We start from the raw sequence: 14,280 nt of genomic DNA, 5'->3' as shown, positions 1-14,280 counted from the left end.
GAAGAGCAGGATGCCCACAGAGGCAGCATGCAAAGTACGTTGTTTATCAATTGTGAAAGTTTTCCCTGTGCATGGACTGTAATCCCTGTGGGATTCCTTGAAAAGCAGGGGTGGACCATGACTCCCGGGGGGGGGGGTGCCCCAGGAACCTCATGCTGGAGAGGCAAAGGAATGTGTAGGCCCGTGTACATAGGGAGAAGCCATTGTATTGGCTTTAAGAGGGGAGCAGACAAGTTAACGGAGAATAAGTCTGGGAGCCAGAGTTGGCCCTCCAGGCCACTCTATCGCACTGGCACTGCTTCGCATTTTGAGCTGTTTTGCCTGGTTAGAATGTGCCCTTGAATTCAGGATCTGCATCTGACCCTGGCTTCTTTCCCCCAGGTGCACCTATCAATTGCCTCTCTTTAAAGGTAGCTACCTGATCTCTTGGGAGTGTACAGTTTAGACTTCCTGATGTTGCTCTCATGGGATGAGTGTCAGAGCGGCTACACAAAGCCGGGAAGTCAGACAGAAACACCACTCAGGGAATTTTAATGATTCTGTGTGTGTGTGTGTGTGTGTGTGTGTGTGTGTACATGGGTGTGTGTATTTGTAAGTCTGTCTTACATTTCTTGTTCCAGAACTCGTGGCTGCTGCTCATCGCTATCGTTTTATCAAGATAAATGAGACTGAGACGTCCATAAACGAGATCTCCACTGCAATAGAATCAGCATATTCAAAGCAGACTGTCTCTAAAGACCAAAACGCTCACCTGTGGTAGGCATGATTTGTTCAACCAAAATCATAGCACTGGGAAATTGTCCAGCCTAAATTGTCCTGTGCTGAAAGTATCTCCGATAGGTGTCTTGAAAGCCCTCAAGAAAGGAGATTCTATAACATGACTAGATAACGTTGTTCCATCACAAAACTGCTATTAATAAGCTCTGTCTTAATGTTTAACCTAAAACTGCTGCTCTCTTATTTACACACATTGGGCGGTATGCAACTAAATAGTTGTGCTTGTGCAAGGATTAGCACTAGAGAAATCGGATTTCCCCCTCTCTCTCCCCCCTTCATGTACCTTGTGCTGTTCCCAAATCTTCTCCAGAGGGTTGGGAAAACCTCTAGAACAGTTTCAGGATGAATGCTGGGTGTGGGTGGGTGAGAACGTTCCATTGTTCAAGGAGAATCCTTGCAGTGGAGTATTGTTTTGGTTGTTACTTTGCTTTTATGTTTTTATATTGCAAACCATCCTGTGATCCTCAGATGAAGGGTGGTATAGAAATTTATTTTTTTAAAAAAATGTGTGAACGGAACATTCACTCTATTGCTGCATTGCCTACAGCCCATTGGCTTGTGTCCAATGATGCTCACACAATTCCCTCTTCCCACTGCAACACCTTGTGTCCTTTGCAAAGCCACTCCTGGGGGTCAAGGGCCCCCCAGGAAAAGCCTGGGGTGAGGGGTGGAGGTTTCACTGGGTGGAGGGGTGAAGTGAGGGGAATCAGGTGGCAGCTGCTTGCGCAGAGATCTATCATGTATCCCAGGGCCTGTCTTTCTGGATGTTCCTAACCCTCAGAAGAGGCATCTTAGGGGGCTGCAGTGGGAAAGAAGAAGTAGCACATTCTCTTTGCTTAAGCATCCTTGCATGTATACTGCATTGGATACAGCTCCTTGTAGCCCTGCCCTATCCTCAATTGATCAATCAATAAGACTCTCTTGCCCTTTTCTGGATAGCATAGCATAAGATAAAGTTGCAATAAGGTGATGGCAAGTGATGGTACGTTTCTGCTGTTCTCTGTCACCATGAAGCAAACTTGATGTCTCAACACATCCCATGCCATTCTTTTGACAGCGAGGAGGAAATGGAGTTGTGGGCTGAGCACGAAGAAGCTGTTGAATTGTTGAACGAGACGATGGAAGCGAAACATAAGGTCAACATTGAGATAAATGAGCTTCACAATTTGAAAAAATATGAGGAGGAAGAAATTGGCAGGCAAGAAAGTGCCATCCAAGAGCTGAAGCAAATAATGGCTCAAGAGGCCTCTGAGTTTAAAACAAAGAAAGAGTGGCTATATGCACAGGTATGTTTTCTGGAATTGCAGTTGCATAAAGAGGCGCTGCCTTGCTCGGACGGTATCAGACATTGGGCTGTCTGGTCCAGTATTAGCACAGCTGTCCACAGAATCAAACAGGTACCTGGGTTACGTTAAACAGGCAATGCTTGGGCAGTTTGTGGAAAGCACATTACAATTTAAGGATGATTCTTTTTGTTAGGCCATTATGTAGTTTTTATGCCCCTTTGCCATATCTCCCTACCTACTGGCCTATCTCCCTACCTACTGGCCTATCTCCCTACCTACTGGCCTATCTCCCTACCTACTGTCTCAATGATAAAGAAACAAATTGCCCTGGTTGGCGGTTAACCATTAATAGGGTTTAAGTTTTATTATTATCATTATCATTATCATTATCATTATTATTATTATTATTGATTGTTTTTATTGAAAGATTTACATGGACAACAAAGGGACATATAACGTCTCTGTTGTCAAGTCATAGAGTCCTTTTTACAGGTCAGTTACATTCAGTGTGAGACGCTGCTCTCATAGGCATTGTGAGGTAGTGGGGAGAGAGAAAGAGAAAGGGGGGAATGATGATTTTTAATTCTTTTGCATAGTGTATATGCAGAGTTTTGTGTCAGCGTCAAGTGGATAGGTTCTTTCTTTCTCTATTTGTTTTTGTTGGTGGTGCAAGAGATTGGAGAGTCTAGAGCATGGTTGGTTGCATTCAGTTGTTTGCAGTGCGTTTTGTCTGTGTGTTTTGGGCGTGAGGGGTTGTTGGGTCTCATTAGCCATACCGATTTGTATGCTGTCAGAGGGGTTAGGTTGTTGTCTTGTTGGGCTGTAATAAAAGGAAGCCACCCCAGGGTGAAGGCGTCCTCTTTTGTTTGTCCTCGTGCTGGTTTCAATTTGTTGGTTAGCTTTTCTACTACAGCTGTTTCCCATACAGTTTGGTACCAGCTCCCAGTTAAGACCATGCTTCCCTCTCCCATGTCTCAGGTGTTAGGCCTGTACTAGCTTACAGACAGTCCCCGCAACGTAAAACAGCTACTCACCAGTAACAACAGCCACATACCAGAGATACAGAGCATTTCCACACAGCAGTTTATGGTGGACTTGGTGCTACACGTGCATGCAACCTCCCCCCCCCCCCACGTTCACACGATGCCCTCATCAAAATGCCACCCCTCCCCGCCTTTAATCCAGCTCTCTACAATTTCTGTGGTTGCGGGGTGGGATTTACTACTTTGATTTTCTATTTTAAAAATGGGAAATAGAATGCAGTGGCATTTTGATGAGGACGAGTTTGTTTGGATGCTGCACAAAACTTGTGTGCATGACCAGGGCCAAGTCTACAATAAGTGTTCACAGGTGCAGGGATCAGGTTCCGCAGCAGGCCCAGATACCAGCTCTGCCCCAATGTCAGCACTATGGCAGGTTCATTCACCTGCTCATCTTCCAATGTATACAGTCATACCTCATGTAATGTCCGCTTCATGTTACGTTATTTCAGGTTATGTCCCGCAGTGACCCAGAAGTATCGGAAAGGGTTACCTCTGGGTTTCGCCGCATGCGCAGAAGTGGCGAATTGCAACCTGCACGTGCACAGATGTGCCGCTGCAGATTGCATTCTTTTCATGTTGCGAACGGGCCTCCAGAATGGATCCCGTTCGCAACCAGAGGTACCACTGTATAAGTCATTCAGACCAGTCTCTACTCAGAAGAATATGGAGATACAGTTCTGGTATCAGAATGGATTTTTATCAAGCTACATGTTTTAATTGACTCACCAGTTCCAGGACGGCCAGTTCCATGGGCTTTAGTTCAGATTCCTGCATTGCAGGGGGGTTAGACTAGATGACCCTTGGGATCCCTTCCAATTCTACAATTCTATGATTCTGTGATGACTGTGTTATTAACCCAGTTGCTTTATGTGAATGTCAACTGTTAAAAATGCCATCACAATCTGTTCTTTTCTGCATTTCAAGTCTTTCTGACCTCATGGGTTACAATTCTAACAACTACAACAATACAGGTAACTCAGGATAGCACTTCATGTGTCTGATGAAGCAGACTATAACGTATTTTTCTGTGTATAAGACAATGTTTTTCGTCGGTGGGTGGCAAATTAGTGGGTGGCCGGATGATTGGTGGTGGCGGCGGCGACATTCCCCCAGAAGTGTTCAACAACTCAATAAATATTGATTTCTGAATTTTGGGTTCAAAATGCAAAATGGGGGTCATCTTATATACAGTAATTCACGAATACTTTGTGCCTTCTTTATTTCTGATGCAAAAGACTTAACACGACAACTCCTCTGGAAGTCATTGGTATAGCTATCCTTAGTAAATTTATCCAACTTTTAAAAACAAGTATCTAGTAGCCATTACCTTATGGCAATGAACAATTCTGTATCTTTTTTTTTTTTAACAACAACAAATGATATAACGTCTCTGCGTGTTAACAAATCAACAGCAAGCTGGTCTGCTTTTATTTAGAATACGAAAGATGCATCTCCCCCTTCCCCAAATAGGTAGACACAGTTAGAAAGAAATACACCCCTTTCCCATCAAGCGCTAAACAATACATGGAGAGTTGCTCTGCTTATATTAAAGTTGTTCTGACTGTAGATTGAAGAAATCAAAAGTAGGCTTGCGGCCAAGAAGATTGAAGGTGCACAGAAGAAGGAAGAATATGTAGAATTGTATAATGTATGGAGAGATATGCAGAGGGAAATTGCTGAGCTTCAGAAGGTAAAAGAAATGATGTATTTGGGTAATGAGCTATTTGGTAAACGAAGCATAATTTAATCACCGTATTTTTCGCTCTATAAGACGCACCAGACCATAAGACGCACCCAGTTTTTGGAGGAGGAAAACAAGAAAAAAAAAACCTCAATCACAGAAGCCAGAACAGCAAGAGGGATCACTGCACAGCGATCCCTCTTACTGTTCTGGTCTCTGGGATAGCTGCGCAGCCTGCATTTGCTCCATAAGATGCACACACATTTCCCCTTACTTTTTAGGAGGGAAAAAGTGAGTCTTATAGAGCAAAAAATACGGTACTTGACAGAATGGGGGACAGGCAGAAATGATCCAGTGAGCGCTTGATTTTAGAATGAATTGGGGTAGCACACAGGAGCACTGCCTGGTGGATTGGCATCCTAGTACATTGGGAACTGAGCTCCTAATATCGTTGTGGGCTTTGGCATCGGATCGCCAATGTTTCGGACATAGCCCTTCAAATCTTGTCTTAAGGTGATAGGCAGAGCAGCCACATGTTTTCCTACTCGATCCCTCCCTGTTGTTCAGAATCTGCTTCACTTGCTGCGGCAAGCAGGACTACAGATGGTGGATCACAGTGCTGCAAAGGGATGGGCAGAGAGAGCTCTGAGCTTTAAAGGCATTGTGCAGTGGCCAGGATCTCAGGTGGCCTCCCAATCTGTGCTTGAACACAATGTACTCGGAAGTTGTGGAATCGAGCTGTGAGAAGGTGGATGTAAAGGGAGGAGTAGTTTGCCCACCTTTGGCCCCCATCCTGCACTCAGCTCTCACCTATGGCTCCTAGGAGCTGTCAGCATGCAACAGTGGCCACACCTCAGAAAATGGCTTTGACTGGCCGGCTAAACCAGGTGAGGGTAGTCAATGGGTCTCAAACCTTCATTGAATTAGGGACTTCCCTGCATGTGAAGACAGGCTCCTGCAGATTGAGCGGACGAGACCAATAGTGGGTGCAAAGGTCAAGAAAGCGGGTTCCACATGTGCTGTAGAGGGAAGTGAAGGGCAGGTGGGGCTTGTCAACCTGGGAAGGGAGCCCGTTTAGGAGAAGGAAAACTGTGATCCAGAGTGGAGTCTCTACGATGGTTGGGTGGCACTTTGTACTCCTCCTTCTGGCAACTCTTGTAGCCATGCTGGTGCCAGACGTAGTGCTCTGCTTTCCTTTGGAGCACATCCGCGAGGCTGAGAAGGGGGTGTGTGTGTCAGGACCTCCATACATACTGCCCAGGTTTGCCCCCTGCAAAGGTCACTTCAGTGCTGCTAATGCAGTGATTTGACTTCACCCGTAGAGGCAAACTTCATTGTCTCTTGAGACAGAGAGATGCCAGCAACGAAAAGGTTGGCCAGTCAATTTACAATATTTGCCTGATCAGGAAGAACTTTCTGATGCTAAGAGCTGTTTGACAGTACAGTGGTGCCTCGCAAGACGAAATTAATTCGTTCCGCGAGTTTTGTCGTCTTGCAATTTTTTTCGTCTTGCGAAGCACGGTGTCGGGAAAGCTTTGGAAAAGCTTCAAAAATCACCAAAGTCTTTAAAAACCTCAAAAAAGGCTACCACACCGCGTTCTATGAGTTGCTCCTCGAAGTCAAGTCGCAACTGTATTAACGGTGTTAAGAAAAAGGAAACAAACTTGCAAGACGTTTCCGTCTTGCGAAGCAAGCCCATAGGGAAAATCGTCTTGCGAAGCAGCTCAAAAAACAAAAAACCCTTTCGTCTAGTGGGTTTTTTGTCTTGCGAGGCATTCGTCTTGCGAGGTACCACTGTAGAATGGTTTCCCTCTGAAAGTGCTACATGGTACACGCTCCTTCCTTGGAGGTTTTAAAGCAGAGGTTGGGTGGCCATCTGTCATGGATGCTTTAGTTGAGATTCCTGCATTGCAGAGGGTTGGACCTCAGAGGGTTGGACCTCAGGGTCCCTTCAATCTCTACAGTTAATATGATTCTATATGATTCTAGGACCAGTGTGCCAAATCTGCATTTAATGCTAAAACCACCCTGAGCTTGTTTGGATTGCAACCATAATTCCAAATACAAATCTAAATAATCAGGCTGTTCATGCCTGAAGAGAAGCACATCTCTCTTAAAGCAAGGACACAATGCTTCAATAGGAGTGTTAGCAGTTCTGAATTTTACTTTTGCATTTGATAGCTCCACAGTTCTCAGAGGGATGAGCTATCAGAACTCTTCAAGAACATCAGACAACTAATTAAAACATATGAAGCAAAAAAGGCAGAGAAGGAGGATCTCATCAAAAAAAAGTAAGCAAATTTTTTACATTTCTTACATTTTTATACGATTTTTTAAAATGTGAAATTTATCTATTTATTTTAAAAGGCCAAACAATTGTTCTGGTATGAAACAAGATATGCTGCATATATTATTTTCCCAATCCATAACAGAAGCTGCTTTATTATACCAGATCAGACTATACATGCATCCTGGTCAGCGCTTTCTGCATTGACTAGTGACAGCTGTCCAGGATTTCAGATGGAGAAAGGCCTTTCTAATGACATGTCCCCTTCTCCTTTTTAACGGGAAATCCCAGAGGCTGAACCTTCAAGCTGAGCCTGCATTCTGCTGATGAGCTCCAGCACCTCTTTTGTGCAAGTGGGTGGGGTTCAATAACAAGAACAAGAATAACCATTCACATCAAAGTGGGGAGACAAAGGACCATGCTGCATAGGGAAGCGAGGGAAGGTTAGGCTGCAGCCCTGGGTATAAGCTCCATTAAAAAAAAGAGGACTTATTTCTAGTGAGTAAGCAGATATAGGATTGCTCTGTTCTTCTTCTCTGGAGATCACTTGTAGCCAAGTAAGATTGCTTTCCATGAACACAGTTTTAACAGTGAGTCCATAAGTGACTGTGGAGGCCAATTCTGGATCCACATATCCTTCCACAGTGGGGACATAGGTTTCCTGGCGGAAGTTGATCACGGCGAGGGTTTGCCAAATGTGCCTTCCTCTTAGCATGTTTCTCCCTTCTTGAGTTCGAGTGTCTTCAAAGCCCATGACACCTTTGGTCAAGGCTGTTCTCCAATTGGAGCGCCCCCAGGCCAGTGTTTCCCAGGAGTCGGCTTCGCTCACAAGCCCACTCACCACGACAAGGTGATGATCCAGCGAGTATGATTGCTCTGTTAGTCTTCCAGCTGCAAGGCCAATACCTGACTCTCATTTTTACGTATTGCTAATAATTCTGATACTGCAGTGCTCTTAAAATGGCAGCATGCAACATCCAATGGATGGCAGTTCCTTCCTTTGCGCAGAAATAGCTTGTCTTAATTATTCTTCGTTATTCTTCAGGTCTGATCTTACACATGAGGCAGCTAAAATGGGTACAGACTTCGATCAGGAAGCAGAAGCGCTGCGACAACGGATAGAGGAGGTATGAAGACAAGGATATGTATCCTTTGACAAGCTGTTCTCCTGACTCGAGAAATATTATAAAGCGGGGACTATTGGCCCCAGTCCAACAGTGTGCACTCTTCATGTGCACACTTCCCTTTTTAAAAGGGCTCTAGCTGTGCTGATTGATTTGCAGGGCTGGGGCGGGATTAAGTCCAGATTTTGTTCCACCCTCGAAGCAACTGCGGTGGCGTAATAGCGGCTTCTTTCACAGGTAGACAAAACCTCGGCTACTGACTTGAGCTAGAGAATTGCCACGCAGGTCCCCGTTTGCCAAGGGATTTCTCCTAACTCCCAGGCATAGCTGTCAGTCCCATTATTTCATTCAATTAAATCATAGATTGGCCAGATTGAGAACTAGACTTGATGAGGTTTCGGTCTATTTTTATGTTCTGTGGTTTTTGTTCAGTAAAATTAACCAGCACTGCAATTTGTTTCTAGGCTGAAGAGAAGCTGGAAACGATTATGCGAGCCTATAGAAAGCTAAAAAACGAAAACGATGCTCTCAGCACACAGTTTAATATTTTATCTGAAGAGGAAGATCAGGCCTGTGCTCTAAGAGACCAGCTTGCGGAAGAGTACAGTGACTTTTAGTGACTTGTACAAGGTTCTATTGTAGTGCTCCATGATAAGGAACCCTGCTCTTTGAATGAGATTTCTTCTGTGGAGAAGAAAACTCTCCATAGTGCATTGAATTACACTTCACTTAAGAACGTGTAAATCAAATGCAAGGGCAGAGATTGTTAAAAGTTCAAAAGTGGTCCTTTAATACAGTTTGTAAGTCACTATAGGGATGTCTTGTGTGATTTGGGCAGAGATGTCCTCCTAATTCCCATGCCCTACTGTTAATGAGTATGTAACTAAGCCTAAGCATGTGAAATTGAAACAACTGTATATTGCTTCTGTATTTACCCCTGCCTCCATTTCTCCCTATGTCAAATTTTGGAGCAGGGGCGTACTCTCTTGTACTCTGTAAAGCACCTCGCCCCCTGAAGCTAGTCGTCAGCATTAATTTCAGTGGGGATAGTTTAATACAACCCACTGAAATCAAATAAAGCTTTCAGGGTGGGCTGCTTGTAAATGAATGAGTTTGCAGGAGATGTGTTCTCTGAAGCAGAATTCTGGCGAGTTTCAAACTAACTATTCCTCAGTGCTGATGGTTGCTAGCCCAGGCTGGCTAATGGGGTTGTCACAGAAAACAGAGCCATCATGCCACCACAACAATAAACCCCTGAAGCAGGAACTGAGGTACTACTACTACTACTACTACTACTAAATTTTAGTATTTAAATGCTGCTCACCTGATTGGGTTGCCTCGGTCACTCTGGGCGGCTCCCAACAGAATATTAAAAACACAAGAAAGCACCAAAGATTAGAAACATCCCTATACAGGGCTTCCTTCAGATGTCTTCTAAAAATCTGATAGTTATTTATTTCCTTGACATCTGACGGGAGGGCATTCCACAGAGCGGGTGCCACTACCGAGAAGGCCCTCTGCCTGGTTCCCTGTAACTTCTCGCAGTGAGGGAGCCACCAGAAAACCCTTGAAGCTGGACTTTAGTGTCCAGGCTGGATGATGTGGGTGGAGATGCTCCTTCAGATATACAGGGTCGAGGCCGTTTAGGGCTTTAAAGGTCAGCACCAACACTCTGAATTGTGTTTGGAAATGTACTGAGAGCCAATGTAGATCCTTTAGGATCAGTGTTATATGGTCTTAGTGGCCACTCCCAGCCACCAATCTAGTAATTGCATTACCACCATATGTAATGGGTTGATCCTACTAAATTAGGGGTGTGGCGCCTCATACTTGGGGTTCTCAGGCCTTTCAGTGCAGCTTCCATAACTTTCCCCAGTCGCTTCTCCTGCCCCAGGCCTGTTGTGTAATTTTGCATGGCTGCAATATGTCTCTGAACTGAGATCATGCCTCCTGCTTGCCTGGGCAGAAAGAGGCATGTGTTAGAAAAACTGTGACCTTTGCATGCCTTGAATGTGGCCTACTATTTAAAAGTCATATTGCTACTCCATTCACTTCTGCCTCCAGCTCTGCTTGCCACCAGCATGCAGACCCTAGACTGCTGCCTGTGAGTCAGTGTATTCCTTGAGCTGGAAGAAAGTTCCTCACCCATGTCTGGAATTTGTGGCTGCTTCTGGCCTCTTCTCTGCAGTCCCATAAGGGGAAGTGCACTTCAGAACATCCCGTGTGAATTAGGCAGAAATGCCCTTTGAAGTCATTGGACACCAATGTGGCATGTCTGGTGCTGTAATTTCACCATAGGTTAAAAGTGGTGTTTGGGGGGAAAGCATTAGTTATTATAATTTATTTACGGCCCTATACACAGAGGTCTCATGGCGGTTCAGGCCTTCCTTTGTTCTCATCATCCTTATGTAAACGAACTAGTCTTGATTCCGTCTCCTGAGTATATATTATTATGGTTATTATTATGAGCTAGGGTAGCTCAGTTGGTAGAATATGAGCCCCATTTTGAGCAAAGGTTTCCTGCATTGCAGATGGTTGCACTGCAAGACCCTTGCAGTCCCTTCCAACTCTACAATTCTATGATGCTATTATCATGGCTTGGGAATTCTGGGAATTGACCAGCTCACAACTTTATATTGATTGTCCTGTATCTTCTTTTCATACGTTGTAAAACTGCCCCCCCCCAATTTTTTTTTTAAAGTAATCTTTTAACGAAGAGAAATAAATCTCTAAAATAAATTGCACATGGCCAGATGTGTAACTGGCTCTTCCCTTGCCCTTCCCTTGATAGATTTGAGAAGTTGTCCAACAGGCTCACCGAAAAGCTTGACCTCGTAGCAAAGCGCTTGGTGGAGTTGAGAGACCTGGAGGAGGAGACGGATCGCCTGCAGAACCTCTATGAGTAAGTTCCATTCTGAGTGCTTACCTGTTCATAGACCATCAGTGGCTGCTGACCCTGATATAAATGCTCCACATCTAGTGCGGAAGGCATCACGCCTCCGAATAACAGTTGCTTGGACTTGCAAGCGCTGGGAGCGCCGTCTCATTCAGGTCTTGCTTGCGGGTTTCCCACAGGCATCTGGTTGGCCAGTGGTGTAGCGTCAGGTGCTGGTGCCCGGGGCGGGGTAAGTGTGGCGCCCCCGGTGGACTGGGCAGCCTAGTGGTGCTGGGCTGCCAAGCAAGGAACTTACTCGCAAGCCAGAGCCCAGCAGAGGAGAGAGATAGAGATTCTGCCACTGCCTCTCATTCTCGCCTGCCCCTGGTTCAGGCCTGACCCGGGAGTGGAGCTCCAGCAGGGTGGCGCTGGGTTGTTGCGCGAGGAACCTCCTTGGCACCAGAGCCCAGCGGAGGAGAGGCGCCCGGGGGTGGGGCACGCTAGGACATCCCTTCCCTGGTCTTGAGAAGGAGACACAGCTGCTACCTCAGCCCCAAAGGCCCGGCCTGGGCATGGCTTCTCTCTCTGTGGCTCTGGACTAGAGGAGGAACCTGTCATGGGGGCGCAACCAGGCGGCCCCTAAAAAATGTGCCCAGGGTAATGCCCTCGGCCCCGCCCACACTTAGGCCTCTGTGGTTGGCCACCGTGAGAATGGGATGCTGGACTAAATAGATGTTTGGCCTGATCTACATCCCAGATTACTGCAGAGTAGGCACCTCTTAAGGGCCATGTGACAACGGATCAAAATAATATTGTTTTAGTCTTGGAAGAAAATTACAACCGAGCCTCCTTAGTTCAATGTTATCCCACTAGATTGCGCACATGAGGGGACCCCTGAGATTTTGACTGCCTAGGGCCACTATCACTGCTTGGTGGTAGTAGCTGGAGAATGCTACTCTGCTTTGGGAGGAAATCATAGAAAAATTGATTATTCAGTGTCACACTTCTTGTTTCAGTTCCTCACAGACCGGCTATAGCAGAGAGCTAGGAGGTTTAGAGGTAACATTAAACAAAGAAGCTGAGAGAAGGTAAAATATTATCTGAAAGTAAAATATTGCACTAAAGACTTTCAGGACGTTTGTGTCAGATTCATAAACATACATGTGCAATTCCCTTGATGCTGCCAAATAAATGTTGTAAGGGTGGAACCTCTGGTTACGTCTCGTCCTCCTTACGAACGCTTCGGGTAATGAGCTCCGCTAACCGGGACGTAGTTGCTCCTGGTAGCGAACTTTACCCCGGGATGCGAGTGGAATTCGTGTGGCAGCAGCGCGGTGGATGCGGGAGGCCCCATTAGCAAAAGCGCACCTCAGGTTAAGAATGGACCTCCGGAATGAATTAAGTTTGTAACCGGAGGTACCACTGTATTTAGGTCTGGATATCAAACTACCCTTTCCCAATTCATAGAATTGTGTAATGTAAACACAGGTACAGGTGCTAGATTTTCTGTGCCTATTGGGTCAGGCTTTGTTTTCTTTTTCTCCCAATCAGCCTTAGCCCCACCAAACCTACAAGCACACCCTTGCCAAGGTGCAAAATCCCCTGTGCAACTTGCAGAATTTGAACCACTGAGGATCACAGAATTCTCCATTAGCCAAATGGAAATCTTGGTCAGAAATGGAAAAGTGCAGTTGATTTAAGGCAGTGGCTATGCAGAAGGCTTAATAATTGCAAGAACACTTAGAATATAGATTGGGAATCTCTGCCTTGGTCAGACCACACCTGGAAAACTGTTCTGATTTAAGAGCAATATTGAGAAACTGGAAGGTGTGCAGAGGAGGGCAACCAAGATGATCAGTGGTCTTGGAAACCAAGATTTATGATGAATGGTTGAGGGAGTTGGGGATGTTTAGCCTGGAAAAGAGGAGACTGAAAGGAGATAGGATAGCCATATTCAAATAACTCAAGGACTGCCCCATGGAAGATGGAGCAAGTTTGTTTTCTTCTGCTCCGGAGGGTAGGACTCCAGCCAGTGGATTCAAGTTACAAGAAAGGAGATTCTGACATCAGGAAGAACTTTCTGTCACACGCTCTCCCAGGGAGCCATTTTGTGACTAGCGCCCCCAGCACTCCCCCCAAATTCAGAATGTCCCCACTCGTCCAACAAGTTTGGCATCCCCTGTATAGAGATCTTTCTCAGCCTGCATACTATTGCTTGTTATTTGCCTCCTTGGGCTCCTTTGGGAGGAAGGGCAGTATATATATTTAAGCACACGTAAATTCATTAGACTAAATTAGTGCTCTCTTTTTCTGGAAAGCTTTCTCTGTTCCAAATATCCTGTTCTTTTCTGGGACTGTGGCGGTTTTTTTTTTTAAAAAAATGATGAAACATTGGAGATACCTATCAAAACTGTCTCTTCAGCTGCTTTATTTTAAGAAATAACTCTTGATCTCCGAGTTACCGTGTACGAAGAAGCACTTTGAACATTTGCAACTGCTGTGTTGTTGTTACCGTTACCATAAACATTATCAGCATCAGGAGATCCTTTGTACAAGAAAGGTGACTGAACCCAACATTACTGTTCTAATTGACTGTTCTGTTTAACACTGTGGTGGCTAATATGTGTGGCTCTCTTCCTGCCAGAGAAACGCTTCAGAACCAACTTGCTGAAATCACAGCCATGTATGAGAAAGTTTTGAATGATCAGGAAGAGTTACTGACCACTTCAAAGGAAAAGTCAGATGCTGGTAAAATGCATCTTAATACCTTAATAAAGCAGGTATGATACTGTCTTGGACCGGCTTGATGCAACGGAATGGTGGGTGGCACCAGCTGGGGAACCCCCAAAGTTCAAAGGCTCAGAGCCCAGGGGGTGGTGTTGGAACTGCAGTGAGTGGTCGGAAAGGGAAGACTGGGAGGAGGAGGTGTCTGAAGCTGAAGGGGTGACAGGGCTTGGTGAACAGGAGGAGTCTGTGGCAGAGAGAAGTCCAGGATCAGAAGCTGAAGCAGGGGAGGAGGGAGGCCAAGAGGCAGAGATGAGTCAGGCTGATGCAAGTTTCCCAGGACCAGGAGAGGCATGAAGCAGGAGGAGCAAAGACAGACTTGCCAGTGGAGTCTCAGATTGCTTGAGTGAATTGCTCAGATTCCTCCCAGGAGAGGAGAAGCCTTAAGTAGCAGTGGGAAGGTGGGGACATTTAGTCTCCACA

The 14,280-nt window shown here is 45.5% G+C and overlaps 1 protein-coding gene across 5 annotated transcripts in view; it reads left to right on the top strand.

Annotated features, from left to right (window-relative positions):
• Nucleotides 1-14,280, top strand: part of LOC128418451 (coiled-coil domain-containing protein 175-like) — a 36,003-nt gene that overhangs the window by 7,612 nt on the left and 14,111 nt on the right. For 3 of the 5 annotated variants that reach the window (XM_053398177.1, XM_053398337.1, XM_053398422.1), the window contains 9 exons: nucleotides 621-756; nucleotides 1,835-2,063; nucleotides 4,674-4,796; nucleotides 6,969-7,078; nucleotides 8,120-8,201; nucleotides 8,663-8,799; nucleotides 10,990-11,100; nucleotides 12,090-12,161; nucleotides 13,718-13,853. In XM_053398177.1, the coding sequence (XP_053254152.1) occupies nucleotides 621-756; nucleotides 1,835-2,063; nucleotides 4,674-4,796; nucleotides 6,969-7,078; nucleotides 8,120-8,201; nucleotides 8,663-8,799; nucleotides 10,990-11,100; nucleotides 12,090-12,161; nucleotides 13,718-13,853 (1,136 nt within the window). Of the gene's footprint in view, nucleotides 1-620; nucleotides 757-1,791; nucleotides 2,064-4,673; nucleotides 4,797-6,968; nucleotides 7,079-8,119; nucleotides 8,202-8,662; nucleotides 8,800-10,989; nucleotides 11,101-12,089; nucleotides 12,162-13,717; nucleotides 13,854-14,280 lie in introns of those variants that run through there. The other 2 variants (XM_053398513.1, XM_053398246.1) reach the window with 2 other exon arrangements.

This window comes from Podarcis raffonei, chromosome 1 (genome assembly GCF_027172205.1).
Source record: "Podarcis raffonei isolate rPodRaf1 chromosome 1, rPodRaf1.pri, whole genome shotgun sequence".
Taxonomy (NCBI): Eukaryota; Metazoa; Chordata; class Lepidosauria; order Squamata; family Lacertidae; genus Podarcis; species Podarcis raffonei.
This window is presented reverse-complemented; position numbering and strand designations above follow the sequence as displayed.